Source organism: Toxorhynchites rutilus, chromosome 1 (assembly GCF_029784135.1).
Source record: "Toxorhynchites rutilus septentrionalis strain SRP chromosome 1, ASM2978413v1, whole genome shotgun sequence".
NCBI lineage: Eukaryota > Metazoa > Arthropoda > Insecta > Diptera > Culicidae > Toxorhynchites > Toxorhynchites rutilus.
In genome coordinates this window covers 172,334,633-172,362,425 of record NC_073744.1, presented here as the reverse complement: position 1 = coordinate 172,362,425, position 27,793 = coordinate 172,334,633, and the positions used below count along the sequence as shown (strand labels likewise).

The window sequence follows — 27,793 nt, the reverse complement described above, 5'->3', positions numbered from 1 at the left end:
TGAAAAAATATTTTAGGCATCCAATAATTGATTATTTGCTTGTCGTGTTTTGTGTAGAATATATTTGATCAGTACACGTTGACCAAATTTTATCTGTCAAAAAGAGTCAAATATTTGGCTTCGGTCAAACAGTGTATGAGCACCCTTATTAGAATAATATTAATAATGAGCCACCTATCAATTCCAGCATCTTGGATTCAAGCTAATGCATTATATCGGCTAGCATCTAGTGCGCTACAAATGTCAACGAACGCTTTGTTTATGTACGTATCAGTGGTCTTTCCCTTGTTTAGAAATGAACTAATTCGGGAAGAGTGAACCAAGACGGGTTTATGGTACTAGGTGAGGCCGTTTCGTCACTTAGTGGGTTAGGGGAGCGGTATATGAAAACAGTACGGAAGAAAGCAGAAGGGGAATTATTTGCTTGTAGCGTGAAAGAGACAGACTGATCACGAGCGAGCTTCGGCACTAGCGTATTGTGTTTTGTTTACAAACAAAACACAGTAGACTTCCAAGATGGCTGAAAAGTGGTTTTAGCAAGTTGACCCACCTTAGGATATACTTCTAGGCGCCTTGGAGTGAACATTGTTCTTTGTACGGTGTTCAATTTTTTTGGCTTAAGGTGCGCTTACACTGGAATATAATATATCGCCGAGATTTAATTCGGGCTGCTTTTATGTAACATGTGGCCTGCGACTTTTGCTTTCCATACAGTCATTCCCATCGAAGCAACATCCACGACAATCCAACTACTCTACATTATTGACATGTAGAAAAATGTTGTCTAGTATACGACAGTTAGTGCAACTTGTCGTTCAGTTTTGCCTCAGTGGGATCTGATTTAACATTTACACACTTTCGTCATATATCGTAATAGTTGACCAATAATTACGACAAACTGTTCTCATGTATTTTTATCATTTTTTGATGTGTTATCCATTCATTGCATTGATCACACATTCATATCCACACTCAAGTTGAGTGGAATAGATATATGGGTTCAGTAGTTTCCGATTCTTCATTGCTACATATTCGTAAATCGGTATTGGCAATATTATTGCAAATATACTTCTGGCTTCGAATGTGCTCCCAACGCAGTGAGTGTTTTTGAAGGTATAAAACTTGCGGTTAACGACCCTTTTGATATGTCCATTTTACGATGGACAGATTCACCCATCAAAGTAATTATTTCGAGAAACCCATAATCGCTCGTGTACCATTTGTACTGTGCATAATACCACCATCGTCAGGAACGTACTACGCTTGGTGCGCTTTAGAGGAAGATGGAACCATAGCTTCGTTTTTTTTTTAAATGATGCCGACCAGAACGCAATCGATACTGGTAACTGCTACAGGGTGCAATACGCCACACAGTTTGGTTTGAGGCGATGTTTGGTGAACGGAATTTGAATTAAACTTAAAAATCATGCGAATAATTATCTTTCGAATAAAGCCAAATTGCGATTAATATAGTTTATTTGTATTGTTTAATACTGATAAAAATAGCAATTAAAATTTCAAAGTTTAGATTATTGAGTACTGTTCATATTTTTTTAGAAAACGTTCAACACAGTTCCGCCGAGCGATTGTTGGTGTTCATTCGACGCAATTCATTGCCAGCGTCCCTGGGAGCGGGTGTAAAGGCAGGTAGAAAGCACGCAAGCACGACGCAAGGAGCAATATGACAGATACCAAAACAACCGAGTGTCTGCCTCCGTGGATGAATGCAAACAAGACAGTGGTGAACACAAGTCACAGTCGTGCAGTGGCAGAGCGGAGGAAAACCTGACTGCGATCGTTGGTGTTGTGCGAGTGCGACGATTATTATTTATCTAAAGGAGTGTCCGAAGCTGTTGAGATTTTGTGTGCTCGCTTTGGGTGATTTGCTCCCCTTCGATAGAAAGCGGCGGGCGGATTGTTTTGTTTCTGGAGCATAAGCGCGACATCGGTGGTGATCGAATCGATCGAAATCGGCTCAGGTACGTACGGAGCAGATTTGTTTTTAAAAATAAAATCGTTGCTTCCATTCAACACAGCCGCGGAAAGATGTGGTGACTCGAAAAGTACTCACCGCCATTTTTGTGAAAAAATAGGTCGTAAATTTTTCTACTTAAAAGGGAAAAGTATGTCCCCAAACGGGCGGCAAAAGACGATTTGAAGGCCCCTTCTCGCAAATCTGTGGTTTATTCCACGTTAAATCCTATAAGATGTTGATAATGGACCGAAATAGGCAGTCTAGTTCGACCTAGAAAATTCCTATACAGTAAACCTTTTTCGTAATATTAATTTATGCCATGTTCACGTAGCTAAGTGAAATCGGGAAATACACGGTCTTTCTATTAGATTTATTTTAGATTATACTGTATTCACCAAACTTCATAGTTTTTTTTTCTTGTAAAATCCAGAGAAATTTCTCAAAATACGAAGAGAATATCGAACATAAAATTGCGTCTTCGAAGACCAAAGTGTTGGTGAACAAGTAAAATTGGGATTCGCACAAAATAAGTTTATATTCGAAAGATTTTTCTATGGCGCAATTCTCTGACAGTTTTGACCACTAAAATATATGTTCTACTAACTATCGGTGGAAAGATGTATATTCTAGAGACGAAACTTATCCAGGCATAATCATTCCCGACGCCATTTTTGTGTCATCCTAATCACCCGTAGTTACAATTCCTTATGCTTTAATAAAATCTCCGTCTGGAAATAACAGCGGTTACGTCACTGAATGCTACCGATAGTAAAATATTTGCCGTGATAATAGGTGATAATAATTAGAATATATGTTGGGGCTCCGTTAAAAAATGTTACAATCATCGGTGGGCCCCGCCGCAGTTTCAGCCGTGTTCAATGGGTGCGATTATATCTGAATCGCAATATTTTGGACTCAATGATTTCAGTTTTTTTTAATCCTGCTTTGATCTGCAGAATGTGCCCAGAATTTTTGTTCATATCTTTGGTTGTTCCCGATTTTAAGAAATCTCGAACTGTGAATGAGAATGAAATCAAATGCGAACGATGCTAAATAATTAACGTACTTGTTGCCATCTATTTTACTTTTCTTACTATTTCACGTAGTTCTCTATTAATGGTAATATCTAGTTACGAAGATATTCTGAAAAATTAACTGGGAAACTGGGAGGGGTTGTCATTATCATCATTCCTTATTTATCATTATTCTGATTATGACAACTCATAAGATTTTTTTCGCGACCTTTCAATTGCTCGATGTTCCTAAGCTGCCCATTTTTATATAGGAGACGTAAGCGACAAAATGAACAAAATCGACTTTTTCGCCGTTTTGCATTCTACGCAATGTAAATCGTTTGCCCAACATGCGAACAAACATTTTTTTTTCTAAAACATTTGAGCAATTTCGAAAAAACGTTTCCGAAAAATCACTATTTGTCCGCATAACAGACGTAGTTCCATACGGCTTTCATACATCGTTCGAAAATCGACAATTATCAGTATTATGTGCTACATTTGAATTACATTCTTTGTAGAGTCCAAACATGTCTGTCACGATAGTGTCTTATTGCTTAGTGTTTCCTAATAGATTAATATAAGAAAACCATTGAAACACCGCTAATAGAATTACTATTTTCTGTGCAGTACACTGCGATGAACTAGAGAACCAATTGTGCTTTTTAATGTTATAATTAACTAAATTTCTCCATTTGAATCTTCAAGTAGATAATGAAACCACCAGATCAGTATGACAATTAAAATAATATTGGTTCATAACATTATAACTCCTCGGATCCAACAACGAATTATTCCACATAGTCAGAATTTACTCATACCGTTGGTGTAAGTCATTCCACCATCTTTATGCGATTGATCGTGATATCGGTAAATCATGTTGCTAAAATTACCCACATTGCAGATTGCCTTTTTTACAAACTCAATTAATTGAAAAAACACGAATCTGCTGTTCTTATCATATCCCAGAGTATTCAGGAAAAAGTACTATCATAGACTCGCAAAAAATCCAGAGCACATTTTCCAGACATTTCACTTAATTTCTTCCAAATCTTTTTGATTTTATCCGTTAACAACTGAAACTATCGACGGAGACGTTTTGACTATTATCGGAAACGTAAATACTAACGCTACAGACAGTGCAACCTGGTGATCACGTCTAGCTAAGCGAACAAATGTCCATTGAAACGATTGATTGGGGGCTTCGGACCCTCTGCTCTGGTTCTCTATAGTTTCAGGTTCTTTTTCGGACATGCTACTACAGTCAACTCTCCCTAACTCGGTATCCAAGAGGACCATCGAGTAAGGGAGGTATCGAGATACAGAACATTCTTTCATATTTTTTTATGTCCCAATCATGGAATGAATTTGAATTTTCGATTCATCCTCTTAAAGTCAGAAACACATATCTCACATGAAAAAACAGGAAGTGGGTTATATCTATGGTATAACCGCAAGGGTGACGTAGGACTATCGTTGATTTAGAGATCATTTGTTTGAAGTTGAATCTAAATCCATCCTGAATGAATGAATAAATAAATATTTGGGTGACTTCAAAAACGAGAGTGTTACTTTGAAGACTCAAGGTTTTATGCATCCAATATTGGATACAAAAAACCATGTTCTGAAGAATAATCTTCAGAAGCTTTCCTGTTAACTGCACTTGATTGACAAATCACAAAACCAACTGTATGTGGTCGCAGTATTATATGGATAGAAAACATTAAAATAAACTCGCTTGAATGTAATTTTCAATTCCAAGGGGAACTGGCAGATTATTTTTCAGCAACGATCATTTCTTTCCAGGTTTCCTCTCGATAACCAGCAAACGAAAAGAGTTGCGCGCGTGTATGTGTGTGTGTGTGGCGGCTGCTTCTATGTCTTCCCGAGGAACCGTATTTCGATGCTGATACTCTCTTGGTCACCTTCTCTTCTCCTTCTGATCGATCGGCTTTTCTGCGCTCCCTCACAGTTAAAACAAACTGATTGCATTTCAGGTCAGGTCAAGCCAGGTAATGAATACCTCGATCCCTCGCCGTTCAGCTCGTTCAGTAACGATGTTGTCTTGTCGATGTCCTCAGGCGTCGTGCACAAATTACGTAACGCAAAAATCCGGATTTTGAACCTCCCCCCCCTTTCGTAACGCAATTTCCTATCTCTAATAAACAGAAAGTAACGCAACATCTAACCCCTCCCCCCTTATCGCGTTACGTAATTTGTGCACGACGCCTCACGAAAAATGAATGGGATTCACCACCAGAATATCATTTCAGTATGCTTTTCGTGCGTGATTGAATCGAGAGAAGGTGTGGTTTACGATGGCAATTTGGAAGGCAAACTAGAGGAGAATGAACTCTCTGAGTATGAAAATTTCGGCGACTGAGCAATAATCGATTGAAAATTATATAATTTTGGCGATACGAAACATTTTCCGTTTTTCATGTTATGCATCCATTATTGGATACGAAAATATCCTACTGATGGGAAAGAATAATCTTCAGAAGCTTTCCAGCTAATTACACTTGATTGAAAAATTACGAAATCAAATGTATTTGGTCGCTGTGTTCGCCATATAATTAGAAAACATTAAAATAAACTCTTTCGCATGGATGTATTCTTCAATTCCCAGGGAACTGGCAGATTATTTTTCAGCGATTAGATCTTTCCGGAATTTTCTCGATGCTGTATGGCATCCAAACGAAAATTCTCGTTTCAGTTTGGCCTGTAAAAAACTTTTCTGAACTCTAATCCATCAAATTTGGAGCCCTGAAAAGGGCCGTTGATTATATGCTAAGTTAATATAGCACCCTCTCCTTGGATTCGACGGGCCAGCTGAATGTCCTTGGGCATGATGTGACGCGTTTTACGTGGATAGCACACAAATTTGTATCTTCGAATAAGCCTCCTGCAGCGTCATAACCGCGGAACTTTGGAAGCGCAAGTCGGTTTTGAAGCCCTGAGCAATTCGACGATCCAAAAGCTGCAAAGGTAGCTTGCGGATCAGCAATTCGGTCGACTTCTGATAGCGACGAATTTCACGCAAAGTTCCCGGTCGATAGCGATGTGGCTTCTTCACCTATCCTGCGGCTGGTGCGCTTATCCGAGCTGCTTTCGTCTGCCTTACCACTGAAAGACTATCCTGCTATCTGCTTGGTCCCAAACAAACGAGTCGTCACGGTGCGAGAGTAGAGTAAGAAATGAACGAAAGCAAAGGAAGCGTCATTTTATAACCTGTTTTCGAAGCTATCATTAAGCTATTGAAACAATTTTCCGACTCAATAAATAGCAATCATATAACTCTTGGACATTTTATCTTTTGTATGAAATGATTATCACTGTTCCGTTGATCCGAAGCAGAATGAATCACGCTTAAAGAAGGAATGGATTTTTTCTTGGAATTTACTCAGCAAAAATAATGCCCTTTCACAACACTTAAAAACGACAAACGGTAAACAGTTTCATCAAAGTGATTTCTTCGATATGGGGATATATTCACTACATCATGTCATGTATTTCATATTCTTCATTATGAAATCCATACCCATGGCACCTATCGGTATCGAATTATCATCGACACCACGATTTTCGCTAAATGCTCCTTTCAGTTCGGCCTGTAAAAAACTTTTCTAAACTCTAATCCATCAAATTTGGAGCCCTGAAAAGGGCTATTGATTATATGCTAAGCTAATATAGCACGCTCTCCTCGGATACGATAGGCTAGCTGGATGTCCTTGGGCATGATGTGACGCGTTTTGCATGGATAGCACACAAATTGGTATCTTCGAATAAGCCTCCTGCAGTGTCATAACCGCGGAACTTTGGAAGCGCAAGTCGGTTTTGAAGTCCTGAGCAATTCCACGAACCAAATGCTAGCTTGCGGATCAGCAATTCGGTCGACTTCTGATAGCGACGAATTTCATGCGAAGTTCCCGGTCGATAGCGATGTGGCTTCTTCACGCTTCCTGCGGCTGGTGCGCTTATCCGAGCTGCTTTCGTGGTGCCTTACCACCGAAGGACTAACGAGCTGTCTGCTTAGTCCCGATGAAACGAGTCCTCACGGTGCGAGAGTAGAGTAAGAAATGAACGAAAGCAAGGGAAGTGTCATTTTATAAAACATAAAAGAATCGAATGTAAACCCCACCCTCTTTATTGTATAAGCTTACTGTATACTCACGAATATAATAAGGGTGGGATTTAGATTCTATACTTTTATGGTTTATAAAATGACGCTTCCTTTGCTTTCGTTCATTTCTTACTCTACTCTCGCACCGTGAGGACTCGAGCTCGTTAGTCTTTCGCAGACAGCTCGTTAGTCATTCGGTGGTAAGGCACACGAAGTCAGCTCGGATAAGCGCACCAGTAGCAGGATAGGTGGGGAAGCCACATCGCTATCGACCGGGAACTTTGCGTGAAATTCATCGCTATCAGAAGTCGACCGAATTGCTGATCCGCAGCTACCTTTGCAGCATTTGGATCGTGGAATTGCTCAGGACTTCAAAACCGACTTGCGCTTCCAAAGTTCCGCGGCTATGACGCTGCAGGAGGCTTATTCGAAGATACCAATTTGTGTGCTATCCATGCAAAACGCGTCACATCATGCCCAAGGACATCCAGCTGGCCTATCGTATCCGAGGAGAGCGTGCTATATTAGCTTAGCATATAATCAACAGCCCTTTTCAGGGCTCCAAATTTGATGGATTAGAGTACAGAAAAGTTTTTTACAGGCCGAACTGAAAGGAGCATTTAGCGAAAATCGTGGTTTCGATAATAATTCGTTACCGATAGGTGCCATGGATATGGATTTCATAATGAAGAATATGAAATACATGACATGATGTAGTGAATATATCCGAAGAAATCACTTTGGTGAAACTGCATTATAAAATTATTTGTGTACGAATGCCGCAATCGATAGTCGACTCTAATTTGCGCTGGGTAATTTCCTCGGAGGACTCGATTCCTCCTTTGAACATTAATAATCTCTTTCTGGCAAAACGATGTGGTATGAATCACATTATTTGAATGATAGAATGAAGAAGTTTTCTGCCAATTTCCTTCAACCTCCAAACGTATCTTTCTCCCGTTTGTCGTTTTCGCGTTCGCTAATCCTTTCTCACAACACCCATTTCTCGTTTGAGAAATTGTTGAGTACACATTGTTTGCCAGTGCGCGTAGAGCGGGAATTCCTAAAGATTCATTGCACCTCTAATAAATTGCCGAAAGACGTGGTCTTAGGTTGATCGCACTTGATTGAAAAAATCCAAAACGAAATGTATTTGGTCGCAGCATTATATGAGTAGAAAGCAAATAATCGCTCGAAAATGACTTGATTTTCGCGATGTGAAACATTTTCCGTTTTTCATGTTATGCATCCAATATTGGATACGAAAATTTCCACTGATGGGGAAAAAATATTCAGAAGCTTTCCTGTTAATTGCGATTGATTGAAAAATAACAAAACCAAATGTATTTGGTCACAGTGTTATATGGATAGAAAACATTAAAATAAACTATTTCGCATGAATGTATTTTTCAATTCCCAGGGGAACTGGCAGATTATTTTTCAGCAACGATGATAGCAACGAGAATTCCGCGCGTGTATGTGTGTGTGTGTGTGTGTGGCGGCTGCTCCGATGTTTCAAGCGGAACCGTGGCATCACTCTCCTCCTGATGGATTCCCTTTTGGCCTTAGGTGCACAAACAGGCTCTTAGTGACACCGTTCATCAGCGCTTTCATGATAAACGAATTAGCTTCACAACAACAGCGACAACATGCTCCAATCGCTGTTCAATCATAACTGAGTGGGTTTACGAGCGGCGCTCGCTTATATACCGATTGGTGATTTCAATAGCCTGTTTTGAAAGCAATTTTAAGACTATTGAAACAAGTTTTTGGATCAAAAAGTAACAAGTATATGACGCGTAGACATTTTATCTTTCAAATGAAGTGTTTATCAAACCATTTCGTTCAGTTGTTTAAGAGCTATTAACGCTCAAAATCTCGGTCTCCAGCGTAACGCTTTCGTTCTCGAAACTTTGGTTTTACACCCCGGTATAGAAATGAAAGACGTAGTCCTACGTCAAAAAATGTTTTGACGTGACGAAAACCTAAACACAGAACATGTAGGAAAAAATGGATCGGAAAGATGTTTGCATCAATTGATAGGGAATATTTCTACGCTTCTATCGCAATTAATAAAATGTTATTTTTCATTAAATAAACAATTAAATAACTGTTAAATGTTAAGTGTTATCTAAACGCCCTAACTGCCTCGTGTTGATTGGCCCGATTTACGGTTTCCCCAACACAGCCATTTAAACCAAGCAGCCTTGGGGAAATCGGTATTGCAAATACATGGAAGTACGGGGACTTTTGTTCTCACCGAAATGTTTTCCCTAACACAGTCTTCAAAACCCCAACACAGACTGCAGAACCAAGGTGTCTGAGGAAATTGGCATTGCAAATTCACGCAGGTCGGGGGTATTTTGACGTGGGACTACATCTAGCCGGAGTATATGGGGGGTAAAATGAAAACCTAAACACAGAACATGCAGGAAAAAATGAAAGATTCCGGATGCTTATAACTCGAACATTTCTTATTGGATCGGAAAGAAGTTTGCATCAATTGATGGGAATATACACGCTTCTATCGCAATTAATAAAATGTTATTTTTCATTAAATAAACAATAGAAAAACTGTAAAATGCTAAGCGTTATCTAAACGCGCTAACTGCCTCGTTTTGATTGGCCCGGTTCACGGTTTCCATAACACAGCCATCAAAACCAAGCAGCCTTGGAGAAATCGGCATTGCAAATACATGAATGCTTATAACTTGGGGGTATTTTTGTTCCGACTGATATGTGTTTCCCCAACACAGACATCATAACCAAGGTGTCCGAGGAAATTGGCATTGCAAATTCATACAAGTCGGGAGCATTTCTGTTCCGACTGATATCAGGGACGAATGACCTTCGGGTTAAAGTCCCTTAAAAATAAGAACAGAACATCCGACTGATATGTTTGCCTAAAACAGACTTTAAAACCAAGATGTCTGGGGAAATCGGCTTTGCAAATAAATGCAAACTGCGAGTACTTTTGCACTCGCATGCCTTTGTGCAAACTAAAATATGTTTCCTTAACATGGTCTCCTAAACATAGGGACCTGAAAAAATGGTACAGACACTAGAGGAGAATGAACTTTTAGGTTTAAATCCTCTATAGTATAAAAAGTAGAAGTTGAAGTTGTTGATTCATGCAAGCCGGAGATATTTCTGCACCCGCATGTTTCCCGAAAAAAAAACTCCGAAAAGTGGTTGACACGTGCTAACACGGATTACAAGAACGGGTACGAACATAACGCTTTGGCTCGGTTATTCAAGATTGCATTGAAGGTTATGTGTTCATATCTTCTGCTCCCTGAAATGATTGCTAAACTTAAGTAGTCCCACGTAGAGGTGTGCAAATCAGCTCATCATGATGAACAGCTCTGATCATATCAGCTCATCTAAATGAGCTGTTCGTATGAACAGCTCTTCAGCTCAGTTGTCAGTGCCGACTTTCAATTTGGGTCCCAAACTCGATAGCCACGAAGCCAGTTTGAAAATGTTAAAATTCAAATGAAATTTTTCACACCATATTATTAATTACTTGAAACACGTATTCCAGACTATTATTTACAACAGACTCGGCGAGTACAACATTTCCGACATTTTTACTGAGGCTTTACATTACAATAGAAAGTTTTCTTCAAAAAAAAAAATCTTATGAGATTTTTGCACCGCCTGCAAACAAAGTGTTTTTCATTGAAATAGAATACTCATTTGATACACAGAAGTTAATTTTCATTAATAATTTGAATTTTAAAAACGTGTTCATTCTGCCTGAGAGCCAATTATTATTTTTGGCGCCCCCTAAACTGGTAAACAAAGCTCAATGCCGTCAACGCGAATAGAACAGTTGAAAAGACGAGGGACAAATGAAACTAAACTGATGTCTTAACACGAAGAGCGAGAGACGGTCAGTTCATTTGAATCTTACAGCTCACACACTCTCTTCAATTCTACAGCTCTTTTCTCTCCTTCATCATCATCAAAGTGAGCTGAAGAGTTGTTTGATTTTTTTTGCGAGCTGTTCCGCGTCAACTCACTTCAAAGAGTCGATTCTTCGGAACAGCTCATGAGCGGATGGCACATCTCTAGTCCCACGTCAACCTTGTTGTTATATTATAGATATAACCCACCCATTTTTTCCAGAATCTCTCAGGAGGTGATGGACGGTTATATGACGATAAAAAATCCTTCAACGCATATGTTCGTATTTCAACGATGACAGAGTTGTAGAACTTTTTTTCTTGTTTCATTTGAAATATGAGGAAATTTAGTACAGGATATAGTAGTGGAACATCTAAATTAGTGGATTTAAATAACATTTTGTAGGTGGAATATTTAAAAGTTAGTAATTTTTAATGTGTAATTATAATTTCAATCCCAAAAATTCATACTAACTTGTTTGTTTCTATCAACCAAGTTAAAGCTCTCTAACCACTCTACAATTTATTCTTTGACACCCAACTTCTTTTCTTTGGAAATTTTTTCTCAAGTTGCATGATCTATTTCTTGAAAAGCATTGAGGCCATCCAGGCCTTGGTGTTGCTTTCGTATATCATTGGTAATGACTTCTTCTTTTTGAAGCATACCAGTGGGTTTTTACTCTTTCCGTTGACCAGCAACGGTAGTTTATCGCTTCCGTCCATGTTGGTTGTGCTTTAAAGCTGAAAATTCACATGTTCTGGACAAATTCGCAAGCCTTCTCCCGAAAAATAGAACCTGAGAGAGGTAAATTATTCTCTCTGGCTTGATAAGACGAAAAATCCATTTGCCGCTCCAGCTTTTCGATTCCGACCAACCTTGTATGTTTTTTGTCTAGATTCAATTTTCTCTTCCGGTTCCATTTTTTTCTTTAGCTTGAATAGTGTGGATACCGTACTTTGTGCAATACTGAAATCATTTGCAGCTTCAGACCCCCTTCAGAACCCCATACTTTTAGAACTGCTCGATGTTCGGTTGAAAGATTTTTCGCGGTTTTCCATACTTGAAAAGAAACTCCTCGATGACACAAACACTTCGTCTTCACTTTCAAGAGCAATTGAAAACATGTACGCGAAAATCAATTGACCTAAGGTTCAGCCCCCTTAAGTCGATTGATTTTTTTTTTCCATGGAAACATGAATCAAAATCCATTCGGGACATCGAAGCTGAGTTCGACAGCCAGTTTATATGAAGCAAAGATAAACAAAACGCAAAGCAAAAAGTGGTGGATTTGAACAAGTAGTTTCACAACTATAGTGAATTGATTTTAATAATGGTGAGCGTTGAATGGAAGAATAATGTTCTACAGAGCTAATTAGGTTGAAATATATACACTAGCAAAATAAGAAACATATTTTTATTGCTGTAGAAAATGACGCTTTCTCTGCGGCGGGAAAAATGAACACAGCTTCAGGAACAAAATTATCAATGAAAATCAAATTGTCCGTATCAAATGAATATTCTAAGTAAAAGTGTGACGAGTTTTGTACAAGTGATAAAAAAATCGTGAGCGAAAACAGTGTCTAGTAATGATTTTTTTCGCGTTTTTTCAGGAGCCATTATTGGGAGAAAACGCAACATGCAATGTATTCGTGGGCCTGGGAGATATTTTTAATTTCACTGTCGGAGGAAGTCGTTTGGTCGTCGAGGGTAATTTTATATACCTGGTGGAAAGAAATGCAACGCGTTGATATGAAGATTTCAGGTACGGTTGTTTATCAATGGCTCAATCTCCATCCTGAGCCGTTAAAGCCAGGTTTTATCGGTTTTCGATGAAAGGTTACACTATTCTGGGCCAATATCTTAATTTATAATCTGGAACGACTATACAAATCGAGCGACAGATAGATTCTGCGTTATGATCCATATTTTTCAGTATTACTAACAAAAGCAATTTCCTTATTGTAAAGGCAATTCGTTCAACTTATGAGGTCCACTTTTCAAAGGTTCTGGTGAAAAGATTAGGAGTTCTTCTAGTGATGATTATACACGGATCCGGACTATGTAACCTGGCCGTGCAAACAACATTTCAAATTAATTTTCATTCAATGTATGAAAATTTACAACTGCATTTGAGCATGCTAGTCTCAATGAAGGTACTCTTATTCAAATCTGTATTGTATGTCAACGCAATAAATAAACGGTTCCTGAAGTAAAACTGCTTTACTAAACTCTATACTAGTACTCTATAACAACGTATTCGTTTTTTTATAAACTACAAAAGAACTCGAGAAAAAATAGCACTCAATGTTCAGTTGAAAAACACACGGTTTGTTTACTTTTTCCTCATACATTCATAATATCCGCTAGATTGCGACAGCGTACCTTCTATGTCGCGAATAGAGTAAGGGTGGGTTTAGACTAGTGATATATTCGTGTGAAGAAATATGATGAGATTTATAGAAATCGCATCAACCGTTTACACTAGCGTGAACTTCTATAATGAATATATTCATATTTTCGGTGAATTTATTCACCTGAAGTAGAACTGCATCCAACTTTAGTGATTTCTCACCAGTGAGAAATTCACAAGCGTTTACATATGCTGAATTTATTCAAGTTATATGTACCTCGAATAAGTGTATCATATTTATTCTCACCCGTTTACACCTATTTTCACGTGAATAAATCCATCTATAGCTATAGATCTCCCTAATGTAAACCCGCCATAAGGAAGGTATCGTGTTATGGAAAGAAGAATGCTTGTAAAATCAAAGGTGCCATGAAAATCATCGAGTTAGAGAAAATATCGAGTTACAGAACATCGAGTAATACCATGGACAGACATACAACTGTACTAGCGCTGTACGTGTACAGCGTTGTACAGGTACCACGATAGCATGACACACATACTTTGGTTGTACATTGTACCGCATGTCAGACTGACAATCAGAAGTTTGAATTTATTGCATTGTATTTTCACCAATATTTCAATGAAAAAGGTTTTTATTTAGCGTCTAAACTATCGAACACAACAAATATGTTTCCAATCTGAGTTATTAATCAAGAGAAAGTCAATGAAAAGATTGTATACCAAATGTTTTGATTCGTTTTGTTCATGCTACCCACCACTAATCGTCTATGGCGCTGCGCACAGTACAACTGTAGCCATGTACAGCGGTAAAATAGGTTGGTACAGGTACAGCGATTGTACCGAGTTGCTTGCATGGTTCTAGCGCTGTACATGGTGACAGACATGCAATTTTCGAAGTACAACGCAAGTACAGCTGTATGTCTGTCATAAGTATAAGGGAGAGTTGACTGTATATAGATCCATCATCGCAGGCAGAGTTGCTCTTTGTGCTTTATTTCATGCTGCACAAATTTTGACATGTCTTATCGTATATAAAATTGGCAGTATTAGTATAAAATTGGCAATTCACAGTATTCTGTGCTTTAAATTGGATTTAACAAAACTAATATAACCAGTTACATACTCTTCAATAAGCTGATCTGAACACTAAATCTACCACAAGGGGTCAAATGACCCATTTTACTTTTTGTCAAAATTTTCTTGCAAATTACATTGTCACTACATCATTTCCCAACCAATTGAAGTTAGAAAATATTTGGTATTCTTTATCCACCTATACAAAAAAGTCAAATGTCAACTTTGGCGTTTACGTAACTTTGCGAGAAGGCGACCTGCCGATAGTTGAATGATCAGGTATGGGTATTACTAGGCCGTGCCTCCAAACCTCGGGAAATCCGTGTGTACTCCACAGGTCGTTAAAGATGCTGAGAAAGACGGACGTCCAAGTCTATAAAGCCACTGTCAGAGAAGATGTTCCCAACAAATTGAAGTTTTCGCTGAGAAATTTGCCAGGAAGTTCTTGATTTGGTATTTGCAGCAGTGGACAGAAAACCAAAGTTCTCGTCACAAACATGACAATGAACTAGAAAATGGAGAAAAGAGAAACGTATCCGTCCGGCTATTAAGGCTCACACAGGTCCGTTGAAATTTTGGGCGGATTTAGCAAGCTGCCACTACAGTCCAGAGGTGCTTTAGTGCGGTCGTTTACATTGAAAAAAATCACAGTTCTTCCAATTGCCCCCAATTTCACCCAATCGAAAAATATTCAGCAATTGTCAAGCGAAAACTGAAGAAGGGTGCCAGGGTGACTCGGGATAATGCAGATATGATGAGATCGTGGAATAAAATGGCCGCTGAGATTGACGAAAAAGTCCAAAGTTTGATGGAGGGTATCCAAAGAAAAGTACGAAAGGCGAACCAGCCCAGGAGGCTGAAAGCCTCTCAAATAAAGAAAAAAAAAAGAAAAGTACGAAAACATCATCAAAACTGTAACGGAATAATATTTTTTCTGAAAAGAACTATTAATTATTTGCATATTGATATAACACATATTTTGCCTTTAACCAATCCCTAGACACAATTGGTTTTGTGATTCCGGATTCTAAAAGTTTCGAGCTTTGCAAAAATTGTCGACGCTGCATGGAGTGAGTCCGGAGTTCTAGTTTTAATATGATTTATTTTAAATGTTGGAATGCACAATTCACATTGGAACTGAATACTGCTAGAATCTGGTAAACTGAACTATCTAATAAAACATCTACCCATCTTACTCTCTTCCAGATGGATGCGGCCTCCATCGGATGCTCGACAGAAATCATTGCTAACACACACAAGAATGACCTCAAAATCGTCGATGTCGAGCTCAAGCTGGCCAAAGCGGCGGACGATGGCAGCATTCCTTCGGCCGCCATAGTTTCATCCTCCGTGAACCTCCCACCGGTCGTCGATCTGCCTATTACTGCGGCGGGAGTCCAAACATCCAAACCAGCAACTGCAGCGGGTACAACGCAAGCACAAGGCCAAGTCCAGCCCCAAGCGAAACCAATCGCGAACAAACTGAACGATCCGAGCCTGAAGCAAATACCCACCGAAGAGCTGCTCGGATCGGTAACCACGTTCTACCCGAGTGGGGACGCGGAATGTGGCCACGCGTTGCGAACAAGTGCCCGCGTAATTCACAAAATGCGAATGGATTCAATTCGTGGCAATACACCACCGCCCCAGGATCGCAAGGAGGGTGGCACAGGCGTTGCGGCGGGGAAGGCTGGTTCGATGGGTTCGGCTGGGAGCCAGGTGAAAACACCGAACCAGCAGAAAGCGGTTCGTGTGGTGTGGAGCAATCAGGACAAGAACTTGTTCTTCGAGGCGCTCAACGAGTGTGGGAAGGATTTCGAAGGAATCGCAAACTACTTGAACACGAAGAAGCGCCGAAAGGATAGTAACAGCGAGCTGTTCAAGGTGAAGGATGTTCGCCATCTGTACTATCAGTTCAATCAGAAGGTGTCCAAATATTTGCACTTTTCCGATGATGTCAAAAAGGAGGCTCAAGAACTGTATGCTTTGATCAACTATGGCGAGATGCGGAAGAAGGTTCCGTTTCAGAACAAGAAATACTTTCACAAGCTGAAGGATTTGGTTTACAGGGGTTCCACAACGATTCGGGAGAAGGGTAGAAACATCCGGATCAAGACCCCATCGTGTCGAGCTTTGAGGAAACTGAATCAGTTGGAGGAGTGGCAAGAGGAGATAAAGCTTCCCCCGAGGGTGGATGTTATTCTGAGACCTGCCACGGTCGAAGCCTGGGGTCGGGTTCAGTCGCTGGCCCAAAATCCTCGCATCAAAACTACGGTAACGCTGCAGAAGCGGCTTTCGACGCTGCTGCAAATGTTACAACAGAAATGGCGCCACCAGGATGTGCGGCTGGTGGAACGAATCTCAAATCTTAAAAACTTAAGCGTAAACGTCACATCGAAAGCATCCCGCCAGAAGATGCAGCACGAGTTGGAGCTGTGTTCGCGCTTTACCACCAGCGACGACGACGACGATCAGAAAATTCTTCGCTTCACTCCACCGAAGACTGCGGTCATTCATAGGCCGATGATAAATTTGACGGAATTCCTGAGCAGCTACAGCATCTGCCTGAACTCGTACGAGCAGCGGATAGGGGCGAAAGTACGCGGCGAAGCGCTTTGTGTGGAGAAGTTAAACAGTTTCAAGGATCGATTGGGGGCGAATTCGAAGCGTCAGCGGCACGACAGTGGTTCGGAGAAGCACAGTCCCGACGGTAAGAAGGTCAAGCCCGAGCTGAAGGATGGCAAAGAGGAAAAAATTTTCGATGGAAACGCTGTTTCGAATCTGGCGGAGGTTGGTTTGTCAAAAATCGTTTCAATCTTTAGTTCCAAACTTTTATTTTTTCGTGTTGTAGGTATTCAAATCTCCCAATGCTTCGAACGAATCGATTGACATTCTGAAGGACATTGAAAACAGTGATAACGAATGTCACCTTCCAGCCAAGTCATTTACGGTTTCGGGATGTGACGATCCGGAGGTGAAGGGGGGCTCCGAATCGAATGATTCCCTCAAGCTATCTGGTCTGAGCAAGCTGAAGTTCGAGTTGGAAGCTGGTGGTATCGGGGGCGATAACTCCAACGATGGGGCCACATCCGAAAACGAGCAGCAACAGGCGAAAACCCAAAAAGTGGACGAGGGTGGCGATGTGTCCGCAAGCGATGATCTTATCAAGACGACCGTTAAGCGGAAAGAATCTAGAGAGAAATGCGGCAAACGCAAGGATTCGAAATCGGCCCTGTCGGGGCTAAGTAGTTTGCATTTTCGGCCATTGATCTCGGAGGAGGCGATCCAAAAGATAAGGGAAGGCTGGACGGTGCAAAGCGTTGGCGATTTGACGGTGGGTGATTTGTACATCATGTTCGGGGAGGAGAACAGACTTCATTTGGAGTATGCTTGGGTTGCGTCGAAGGACGAAAAGTCGGACAGCGTCGTCCATGGGGAGGAAGTCTGCACGGTTGAGTGTTCCGACGTTGAGGGAAATGAGAGGGTTACATCGTCGTCCACCAATGGAAGTCTGCAGATGGTTGGGCTGAATGGTGGCGGTGAAACTATTGATGAGATTTGTAACGAGATTAATCTCAGCGGGCGTCTTAGGCAATTGCTTCAGATTGCAAGCTTGAACGAAAAGACTGGAAAAAGAAGATGCCCTTGTGGGCACGTTTGCGATAGGAGAAATAAGGTAAGAAACCCATACAGATAACGGAACATTTCATTGTTTACATTAAGAACATCTGCTTTGCAGAATACCGAACCAAGTGCTTCCGCGATGAGCGATAGTCTCATTTTCAAACAACCTATGGCACCTCTCCGCAACAGTAACGTCGCCTCATTGGCGGGCGTTCAAAACAATGTAAGTATATTCTGGGCTGTGATGGAATTTCACTGTTTTGAAAACGAGAGCGTTACGTTGGGGAAACAATTTTTTTAGCGTTAATACCTCTTTGCCGACTGAACGAAATGGTACTCTAACCCATTCATTCGAAAGATAAAATGTCTACACGTTATATGTTTGTTACTTATTGATCCAAAAACATGTTCCAATAGGTCAAAAATTGATTTGAAAGCAAGCTATTGAAATCACATAAATCTGTATATAAGCGGGTGCCAGCTCGAAAATCCACTCAGTTATAATTTACAGCCCTTGGAGCATGTTATCGTTTCTAGCAGGTTCTCCAAAGGCCAAAAACGAGTCCACCGGAGAGAAGAATAATACCGATAAGAAGGTGACCAAGAAAGCGCCAGCATCGGAAATGGCTGCAATTTCCGGGGATAAGTGCAGGGCGTAGAAGACAGCCGCCGAGAAGAGGCCGAAAAATGTCATCGCTGCTGACAAATAATCTATCGGCTAAAGTCAGGTAGCTTTTGGTGTTTTTCCACCTAGCGAGCATTCTCTGAGCTTTTCCTACAAAATCTGTGCCGGCGTTCAAGCTGCGTAGCGTTTGCTGCAACCTGAAAGAGGTATCAACAAGCCGGGGCCTACCTGAATACCGAAGGACGTGAAAGCTTGGACTAGAACGGAGAACGTCTTCCCGATGACTCGCCGTCCAAACAATAATAAATTCAGAGACCAACTGTTTCTAGTACACTTCGTTCAGGGAAGACCCACCATCAACGCACTCATGAACATTCGACATTTGTTCCGTGTCATCGTGGCATGGGAGCTGTATCGTCTCCAGCATCGAGACGTCACACTGTACACGAACTGTCAAAGATCGGACACAGTGCTAAAAATGGTTCTATTCAATTTAACGTTTGCATTAAAAAAATTGAAAGAATTGCCGATTTTTAAAGGGTTTACTTTCACACGCACTGACGAAACTATCAATGCAGCATCAACCCAAGTAATCCATGAGTCAACAGGAAAAAATGGACAGCTCTATCAGTCGAACTCTAACCGTGATGACGAACAGTGAAGCTACTCCGTTCAAAAGTGTGTGCGTTCAAAGAAAGGTATCCCACGTCGAAAACGGACATCGTGCGGCACTTTGTGGACGCCAGATACATCCGTTCCGGCATCTACAACATCTTGGCACTGCTGGACAACAATCAGAGCATCGGAAGAAAGCCCGGTTCCAGACGGTCGACGACCTTGAGCGACAAGAAGCTCCAAAGAATGCTGAAGAGGAAGATCGAGGGAAAAGTGGCTACATCGCTTCGTGCGCTTGGCCGGTACCTGGCGAACATGGAAATACATGGAAGGAAGCGGGAGTCCCATCCACTGGCCTCGGAGCTGCAGGCACACCAAGTTCCCCAAGAAGGTGCTGCTGTGGCTGACAATCAGCGAGAAGGGGATGTTAAAGCCGCTCTTCTTCAGGTCCGGACTGGTCGTGGACGGGGAAATTTATAGTACGAAGTACCTGCCGGAAGTTGCGTCGTTCATCAAGAAATACCATAAGGGCGAAGACACGGTGTTCTGGCTGGATCTGGCGTCGGCCCACTACTCGAAGCGATCGTTAGAGGAGATGGAGCGGTTGAATATTGATCTGCAATTTCTGACTGTGTGTTGAAGAGTAAACTGAAGAAATGGGTAGACCGGGAAGTGATTGCCAATTGGAATGCTGTTCAACTTAACCAGTCAAAAGAAATTATCACACCGAGTATTAAAAATACTCAATAATTGCGGGCCTTAATAAGAAAGACTTCAGCACATTCACTGGTCTTATAACAGGACACTGTCCGAGTAAATACCATCTTAAAAACATAGGTTTAGCACAAGATGATACTTGTCGCTTTTGTAATGCCGAAAGCGAAACCTCGGAACATTTGCTCTGTAACTGCGGAGGCTTAACAAGACGCAGACTTCAATATCTTGATAAAGCTATTCTGGAGCCCAAGGAAGTTTGGTCTGTGTCGCCGATCGGGACTATAAATTTCATCAAACAGATAATTTCTGATTGGCACCTATCTCGCTATAGCTTTCAGTCTACTTCTTCCTCAATAAACTTGAAGCGTAGTAGATAAAAATAAGGCATACCACAATTGCTCAAAATAATGGACGCGACGGACGGACGAATTTTGGTCAAAGTGTGCGTCACGTACTAAATGGATGTCCGCATACAAGTTGTTCAACGCCGCTGTGTACAAAGCGATCGACAATCTTGCTCTTCTAGCCGTTTCTTGCATCATCCGCATAACAATAATGACTGAGATGATATTTCAAGTAGGTACCCTTAATTATAGATTTTTGTGATTCCAATAATTTGTTGTTGTTATCTTGAATTCCAGAGACCTAAAACTTCTTCAGTTCATTCGACTCTATCAATAGCTTGCTTCCAAAGCATTAAACTCGTAGATATTTTATCTTTCGAATGAAGTGATTCTCATGGTACTTCGTTCAGTCGACAAAGAAGTAACCCACACAAATGATTACTGAGCCAACGGTCGTTTTTCGTCAGCCTTGCGGTTATATCATAAATATAACCCACCGATAGCTTTTTTGTCACCGTTTCTAATTCTTCTTCCAAATTGCCAACTACATATTCAATCTTCTTGTACAGATTCTTTCCTCGCCGCATATGCGCTACAAAAACTCACGGTGGTGGCGAACGCGTGTCAATCGCCACCAGCTACCATCACAGCGGTCGTCGTTGCTTCCTAATGGGTCTGCCGGGTATGCCCCTGGAAGGAACAATAACAACAATTACACGAGTTCTGCCAAAGTAACAACAGCTGGCATCGGCCAACAAGTTCTCTCGTCGCAAGGTGTCGGAGCGGCCCGCAACGGTACCACCATTCGTAGCGCCGAAACCGAGGACAGTCTGACGAAGTTGCTTGAGGACAAAATAAGCAGCATCAGCAGCACTGGGAAAGCTAGCAGCAGCGCTTCGAAGTCTGTTGGTGCGGTTGCGGCGGATACCAATGACGATGGCAGTTGCATCAGTTTGTTCGATATCTCCCTGCCTTCAACTTCGTCGACACTGATAGCAGATTTGATGGGTACGGAGGCGGCCAGTGAAATTAGCAACTGTACAACTATTTCCGCCACTAAAATTCTGCAAGAGTTACCCGCCGACGGTAAGCTACCCCAGACAGACATCAACGATATATCGTTGAGTAGTTTCCTGGGACATTTGGACGCGGTATACGATAATGAGCCGACACATCGTAAAAAGGACACTGATGTAAGTTATCTAGCGTTGTTTTGGACACTTCTCTTTCAGAGTAACTTTAATTTTGTTTCCTCCAGCAACAGATGAACATCAGCATTATCAGCGAATCAAGCGTGGATTACATCGCTCGCTTCGAGGACATTGCTGCCGAGCTGCGGGCTCAAAACGGGCAACCGGATTCGGCTTAAAAAGCGCGAACAAACTTATCCGGACTATAAACACATACACTAAGCTTTATGGGGAGGAGAGCTGTCGAATATGATTTTATACATTTCACCGAAAAAGTTTGGAGTGGACTAAACAATTGATTTATTTTTTTGCTCGTTTTCAATCTGCAAATTTAATTACAAAACCGTTGCAAAACCTGTTATACTATCAAAGTTTTGAAAAGTTGTGTTTGTGTATCGCATTAAAAACAGAAAAAAAAACAATATCAGTTGAGGAAGTATATACACGAAACTTTCTCGTACACATATAGCTTAAAAGCGTTCATATTAACCGACAATGTGTTGACTCAATTTGACAAATGGATGGAAGATGCTTTAAAGACGTTGAATTTTGATTGAAATTTGAGTTTCCTCTACTGCAAACAAGCACAAACTACCTGTATCATTGAAACCACGAATACATCTGTTTGTCATTTTTTAAAAATTATTAGCTTTCGTTGTACGGATGTGATAATCTCACCGGCCCCTCAGATAGTTCAGTTTGTTCTACATCATTGTTACGATAACGTGCTCGGTAAAAAAGAGACTTTCTTCTGATTTACATACGGCGATCCTGTCAACTAGCGTCAAATCCTAAAATGCCATCTCAATCTATTTAGTTTGAAGTGTTTACATTCCGAATTTGAGAATGACACGAGTTGTTATCATTTCTGCTCACCTTACCAAGCCCCCTTCAAAAAACGGAACCATCCAACCCTTGATTCCGCCCCTCTCCTCTGATGTTCCCGTTCCAGCTTTCGTTCTCGTTCTATCCTTCTGTTGTTTCCAATTCCCGTATCAAAGCTTTTCCAGACATTGCACCTGGTATTGGCTAGTGGGTTGTATTCTTACCCTAACCGAATGGCCCACAAAAAATCCTTCTGATCATAAACTGAACCGAACAGACTGTGAGTTGTCGTGTCTAACCGAAAGCTTGTAAACGCGATTGTTGTCGACTTGCACTTTACGGTAGAGTATCGTGCCTACATTCCTTCCTAAGACGTAGAAATTACGAGGGTGGTATACGAAGCAGATCTGACGTGTGAAATTATAGCGAGTAAAGGGGATCTTGTTCTTCAATGACATAAACGTTTCAAGGAGAATGTCGTCGTTTTATTGTAGTATTGGCACAGCAGTGGAACTCCATACAATTCACTGACTAAAAAGTGTCCACATTTTCATCGCTTGTTTACGTGAAGAATATAATTTTTTCAGGCACACTTGATTTGAGAGTGTATGGATTTCTAGCTGTCTTGACGCAAGGTCTTTAATGAAAAATGAGAAGATGGGAAGGTTTATATAAACATGTTTATAATTACATAAGTTTATTCAAATATTAATATTGCCCTTATTTAACTATTCAGTGCAATTTTATCAAAATTTGAAAGAGAAATTAAAAAAGGAATGTTTTTTTTCAATATTTTTATGAGATTAATCTATTAAAAATCCATGATTACCTTTGCTTTATTATTTACCCCCCATTATTTGTTAATTTTTCCTGCTTTTCGTTCTTTGACCTATCATTTTGAGAGGTTTGAAATTGCGACAAGATAGAAATTTGGTGTGAAAGAGCGAATTGTAGAAAATTAAGTCGCAAATTCTCTAAACTTTATAATTAAAGTTTTTATGTAGTATTCAATTTTTGAGTTTGTTTGAATGACAGATTGAAGTTGATTCATAGAAGAATAAGATTTCATTTGATATTACGATTTTTGAAATCGACTCAATGGTTGTAAAATTATGACGTTTTGGAAGAAATCTTACTTATTTAATCAGCAAAAGGCCCACGTGGCATGTGCTGTACACAAAAATCGTCTCCATTCACATGAATTTTTTTTTCCAATTGTTAACTTTCATTCTCATATCAAGGAACAACATATCATATCTTTCCATTAATCCGCAAACATGCCTAGTAGTAACTTAAAAAAACAAACTCATAAACGACAAAACGAGTCTTCGTATATTTTTTATATATTTTTCACAGTTTTATAGTAGTTTTATAGCGCTTTTTTAGTTGGAGTGCCTTTTAATTGGCAGTTCGCCAGTTGGAGCACGCGTCAATCAAGAAGCAATCGTCCGTCATAATTGTATGTCAGTTTTACTCAGTTTTTCAATGCCATTTTTATTGAAGAGTCTTTGAACGTTAAAATCAAAAAATTAAGGCACAGTATAAAAGTATTTAGTTTTGCAGTTTGTTTGACAAATGTATTCGTTTGAAAATATTTATTATTATATATACATATATAAAGTGGATTATATCACATCCACTATTCAAGGAAGTTAATGATATTTTCTACCATCAATCCAAATGCAGTAATCTTAATTATTATTATGGCCGCACTAAAAGACATGAAAAACAACAAGAAAAACGCGAACTTTGAAATTTGTGAACTATTGCAGTATTACTGCAGTATTATTGCAGCCATTCCATGCCAAATTGATATAGTGGTTTTCAGATTTTCGTGAAAATTGGTAGCTTGTTTTCTTTATGGTAAAATATTGAACCTGTATTATTTTTTTGTTGGGTCCCAGCAAACAACCAAGACACATTTGTATGATATATGATGCATATAACTAGCATATACACGCAAAAGTGGAGGCTATATACGTATATGCCATATTGTGTACGCATATAAAGCCGTATATAATGATATGCGATGCTTTTTGGACTGATATGCGATTTGATCCGACAATATTACCACTCAATCCATCGATGACATGGAAAATCGTGTTTTTGCATTTTATGCGAGTTTAGATATACATGATCGATATTTTGATTGATATTTTATGCGATTGTGATTTGATACGAATTTATGTAACTTATCATATACAAAGTTATACGATTTAATGTTTGCTGGGGTGATTCGATTTTTTTCACTTTTTCCCAAAAATGACTTTTATCAAAAACTCATAACTTTTGAACCACTAAGCCGATTCAGATTATCGATACATCAAATTGAAGCTAATGAGCTAGTCTTTTTTGGAAAAAATGTCAAACTTGCAAGAAATTTGAATTTTTTTCTTGTGATTCTTGATTGTATCCGTTTTTACAGTTTACATGGTTTGGGGCCAACGGCGCTATATTTTTCTATATTTTTTCTTGAAAACTGAGGATTTTTAACTCAAAATTAGATATGTTCTTTTTTTTTTTTTTGAGTTATAATTTTTTTAAGTTAACCGATAATTCGGAATATTAATTTTTTCCCTTGTTCCTATTCTCAAAAATTCATAACATTTGAACTGTTAGAGCGATACAGATGATGGTTATATCAAATTAAAGCCTAGAATTTTTTGGAAAAAAAAGACGGGTGGGTAATGTCGGGGACATAACCGGAGTGACGTAGGACTATACAAAGGGGACAGCTTTTGCTAAATATATTTTTTAAATATATTGTTTTATTTTCTTCTCCTACGTGAATACCCACCTATCTACCTGAAAATGGATTAGTTTGCTGTTTACTCTTTTTGAACATGTTGGGGGTTCTGGAAAGAACCTTTTGTGTTGTGTTTTTGCTTTTTTTTTACAAACTTTCTCAATTTTTTCTCACTATCTCATAGTTGATTCTTGATTTTTTTCTGAAGGCTTTGTACTTATTAAATGTTCAACGCCGGGCATCTTTTGGCGTATGCACATATCGTACAATCAAAATGATGGCTGTGATAGGGAATGCATAGGTGGTTATCAGCTCATTCACTATCATATATTTCACTATTGAGCACATTACCGTACCTTAAACTGTGGTTTCGGAGACGAATGAATTGTAAGATTTGTATCTCCGCAAACAAAGTAAATAGAAATGAAAAAGAACTGAGGTTTTGGAGACGAACTCTACGATCTGTCGAGAATTAAACGAGCTATAAGCGTTCTGAAAAACCAACAGTAAATTAACACAGGATAAAAGTCCTTTAAAATAAGAACAGAGCAGCAGGAAATACATAGCTCTTCATGTTGCTCCTTAGTTATGTTTCTATACAATGCAGATGTAACGTCAGTCAATTTTCAACATCAGTTATCAATCAAAAAAAGCAGTTCTTGCTACCGAGAAAATTCGTTAATGCCATCCTGCATACAATGTGTTGTAATTTGAAGCCACTTTTAATTCGGAAACCATGCATGGGTTTGTGAAAACTGAATGATCAATTTAAAAGACCCCAAACCAATAAGTTCAAGAACAAGCATAAACATAATAAATCAGTTTATATTATATGTCATATTATGTCACTTTAGAATGCATTGGTATTGTGAAAAACTTTTAATAACTCTTCTTTGAAAGGTTTAATGGCCCTGAAAAGTGCCGTGTTTTACGGTGGCTAGTTTTGCCACCAAAACAGTCTGTATAAACAAACTTTTTACTTCTTCTACCTGCTGCCGTTTTGCGATTGCGTTTGCCACTCGCTGAAACTAGTTGTTGCCATCGAACCGAATGTGCTCTGTTCTGTAGGCTGGTTTTCTTATTGTCGTGAGCAGCTTTGCAAGCCAACTCGAGCACTCCGGCGGCCGAAATTCTATAACCGCTATTAGGTATACTTGTGGTCCGGAACCAATCCGTTGATGCGATGTGATGTGAAACAATGCCATACAACCACACTAATTTACGGTTTGAAAGAGAATGAGATATTTTTCAGCGGATCCGCGCATTTTGTACTTTAGCGGTACACGGTCACAGGATAGAGACAAATCGGCAGACTCAGCCAAAGGGGCGAGTCCAACGAGACGAACGAAAGAGCGTTAAAAGGCAGCGATGGCAGAAAAATACATTCATTACGATTTGTTCGCTCGTTGGATTCACATGCAGGCTAAAAAGGGTCCTTTTCAGGATCACAAAATTATCTTTAATTTAAAGAGTTTATTGTTTTGTTATCACTCGATATCCCCATCTTGTTCGACTAAACCTTCCTGTTTAACGATTGCGTTTACCACTCGCCACAGCTTTCACAGTTGGAAAATTTCTTCTCTTCCAGCTCGTGACATGTTGTACAGTAAATTATATTCAATGCGACGTGCCGAAGCACACCTCAGTGTCGCATTGGAGGCGATTTTAACCTGTAATTGAACATTTGCGATGACAGTGGTACAGTGTCGACTTTCAATGTGGGGTCATAATTTGGATCTCTATGTTTACAAAAATGTCCAACTAAATAAGTCGCATTACATGTCCGTCCAATTAGCTAAATTTCGAACTAATTGTAAATTACTGTACTTTCAATCTGGAAACAATTTAAGAATTGGTGAAAATTGAATAATCAGGAAAGTCCCCAACTATCAATAAGCTCAGAACAACTGCCAAATTCACATACTCATCATATCCTGGCAAACAAATTATGAAAAAATCAATTTGTGTTTTATTATTATTTTGGATATTGTTTTAGAAAGCATTGAATTGTATTTCCTAAACTCTTTTTTGGATGGTTTAATGGCCCTGAAAAGCGCCTTGTTTTATGGAATGGTTCCAATTTAGAAAACTTAGTACTCGTGGTTTTGAAAAAAAACCATTTCAAACGCCCTCGATGCCGCCTTGTTCTGGATTTGCCACCAAAGCAGTTTGTATAAAGAACAAACTTTTTTCTTCTGCTACCTGCTGCCGTTTTGCGATTGCGTTTGCCACTCGCCACTCGCTGCAACTGCCTGTTGTCTTGATGTCCACCGAACCGAATGTGTTCTGTTCCGAATACGGGTTTTCTTATCGTCGTGAGCAGCTTTACCAGCTAACTCGATCACTTCGGCGGCCGAAACTATATAACGCCGACTAGGTGGACTGGTGCACTGGTACTAACGCGCTCGGCCTAGCTACCCTTGCGGGGAACTCCAGATCAACACGGTTCGAGCGGGATTTTGCTTTTTCCTTCACTTTTCCTCCTTTGCCATGTCCAGACTTGGCTGCTTGGGTTGGTTTGTTGATGTGATGCGAAACGATGTGGTGTACGGTTTGAATGAGAATGATCGTTACGGCAGCGGAGCGGGGATTTTTAAGCTGACTGGCTGGCTCGAGAATTACGCATGTGTGAGACTGCGACC

The 27,793-nt window shown here is 39.9% G+C and overlaps 1 protein-coding gene across 1 annotated transcript; it reads left to right on the top strand.

Annotated features, from left to right (window-relative positions):
• Window positions 1-1,734: 1,734 nt before the first annotated feature.
• Window positions 1,735-22,222, top strand: LOC129762373 (protein cramped). The gene is made up of 6 exons (XM_055760599.1): window positions 1,735-1,979; window positions 15,672-17,255; window positions 17,317-18,141; window positions 18,205-18,312; window positions 20,960-21,583; window positions 21,649-22,222. The coding sequence occupies exons 2-6, from the start codon at window positions 15,672-15,674 to the stop codon at window positions 21,757-21,759; spliced, it is 3,252 nt and encodes a 1,083-aa protein (XP_055616574.1). The 5' UTR covers window positions 1,735-1,979; the 3' UTR covers window positions 21,760-22,222.
• Window positions 22,223-27,793: the final 5,571 nt, after the last annotated feature.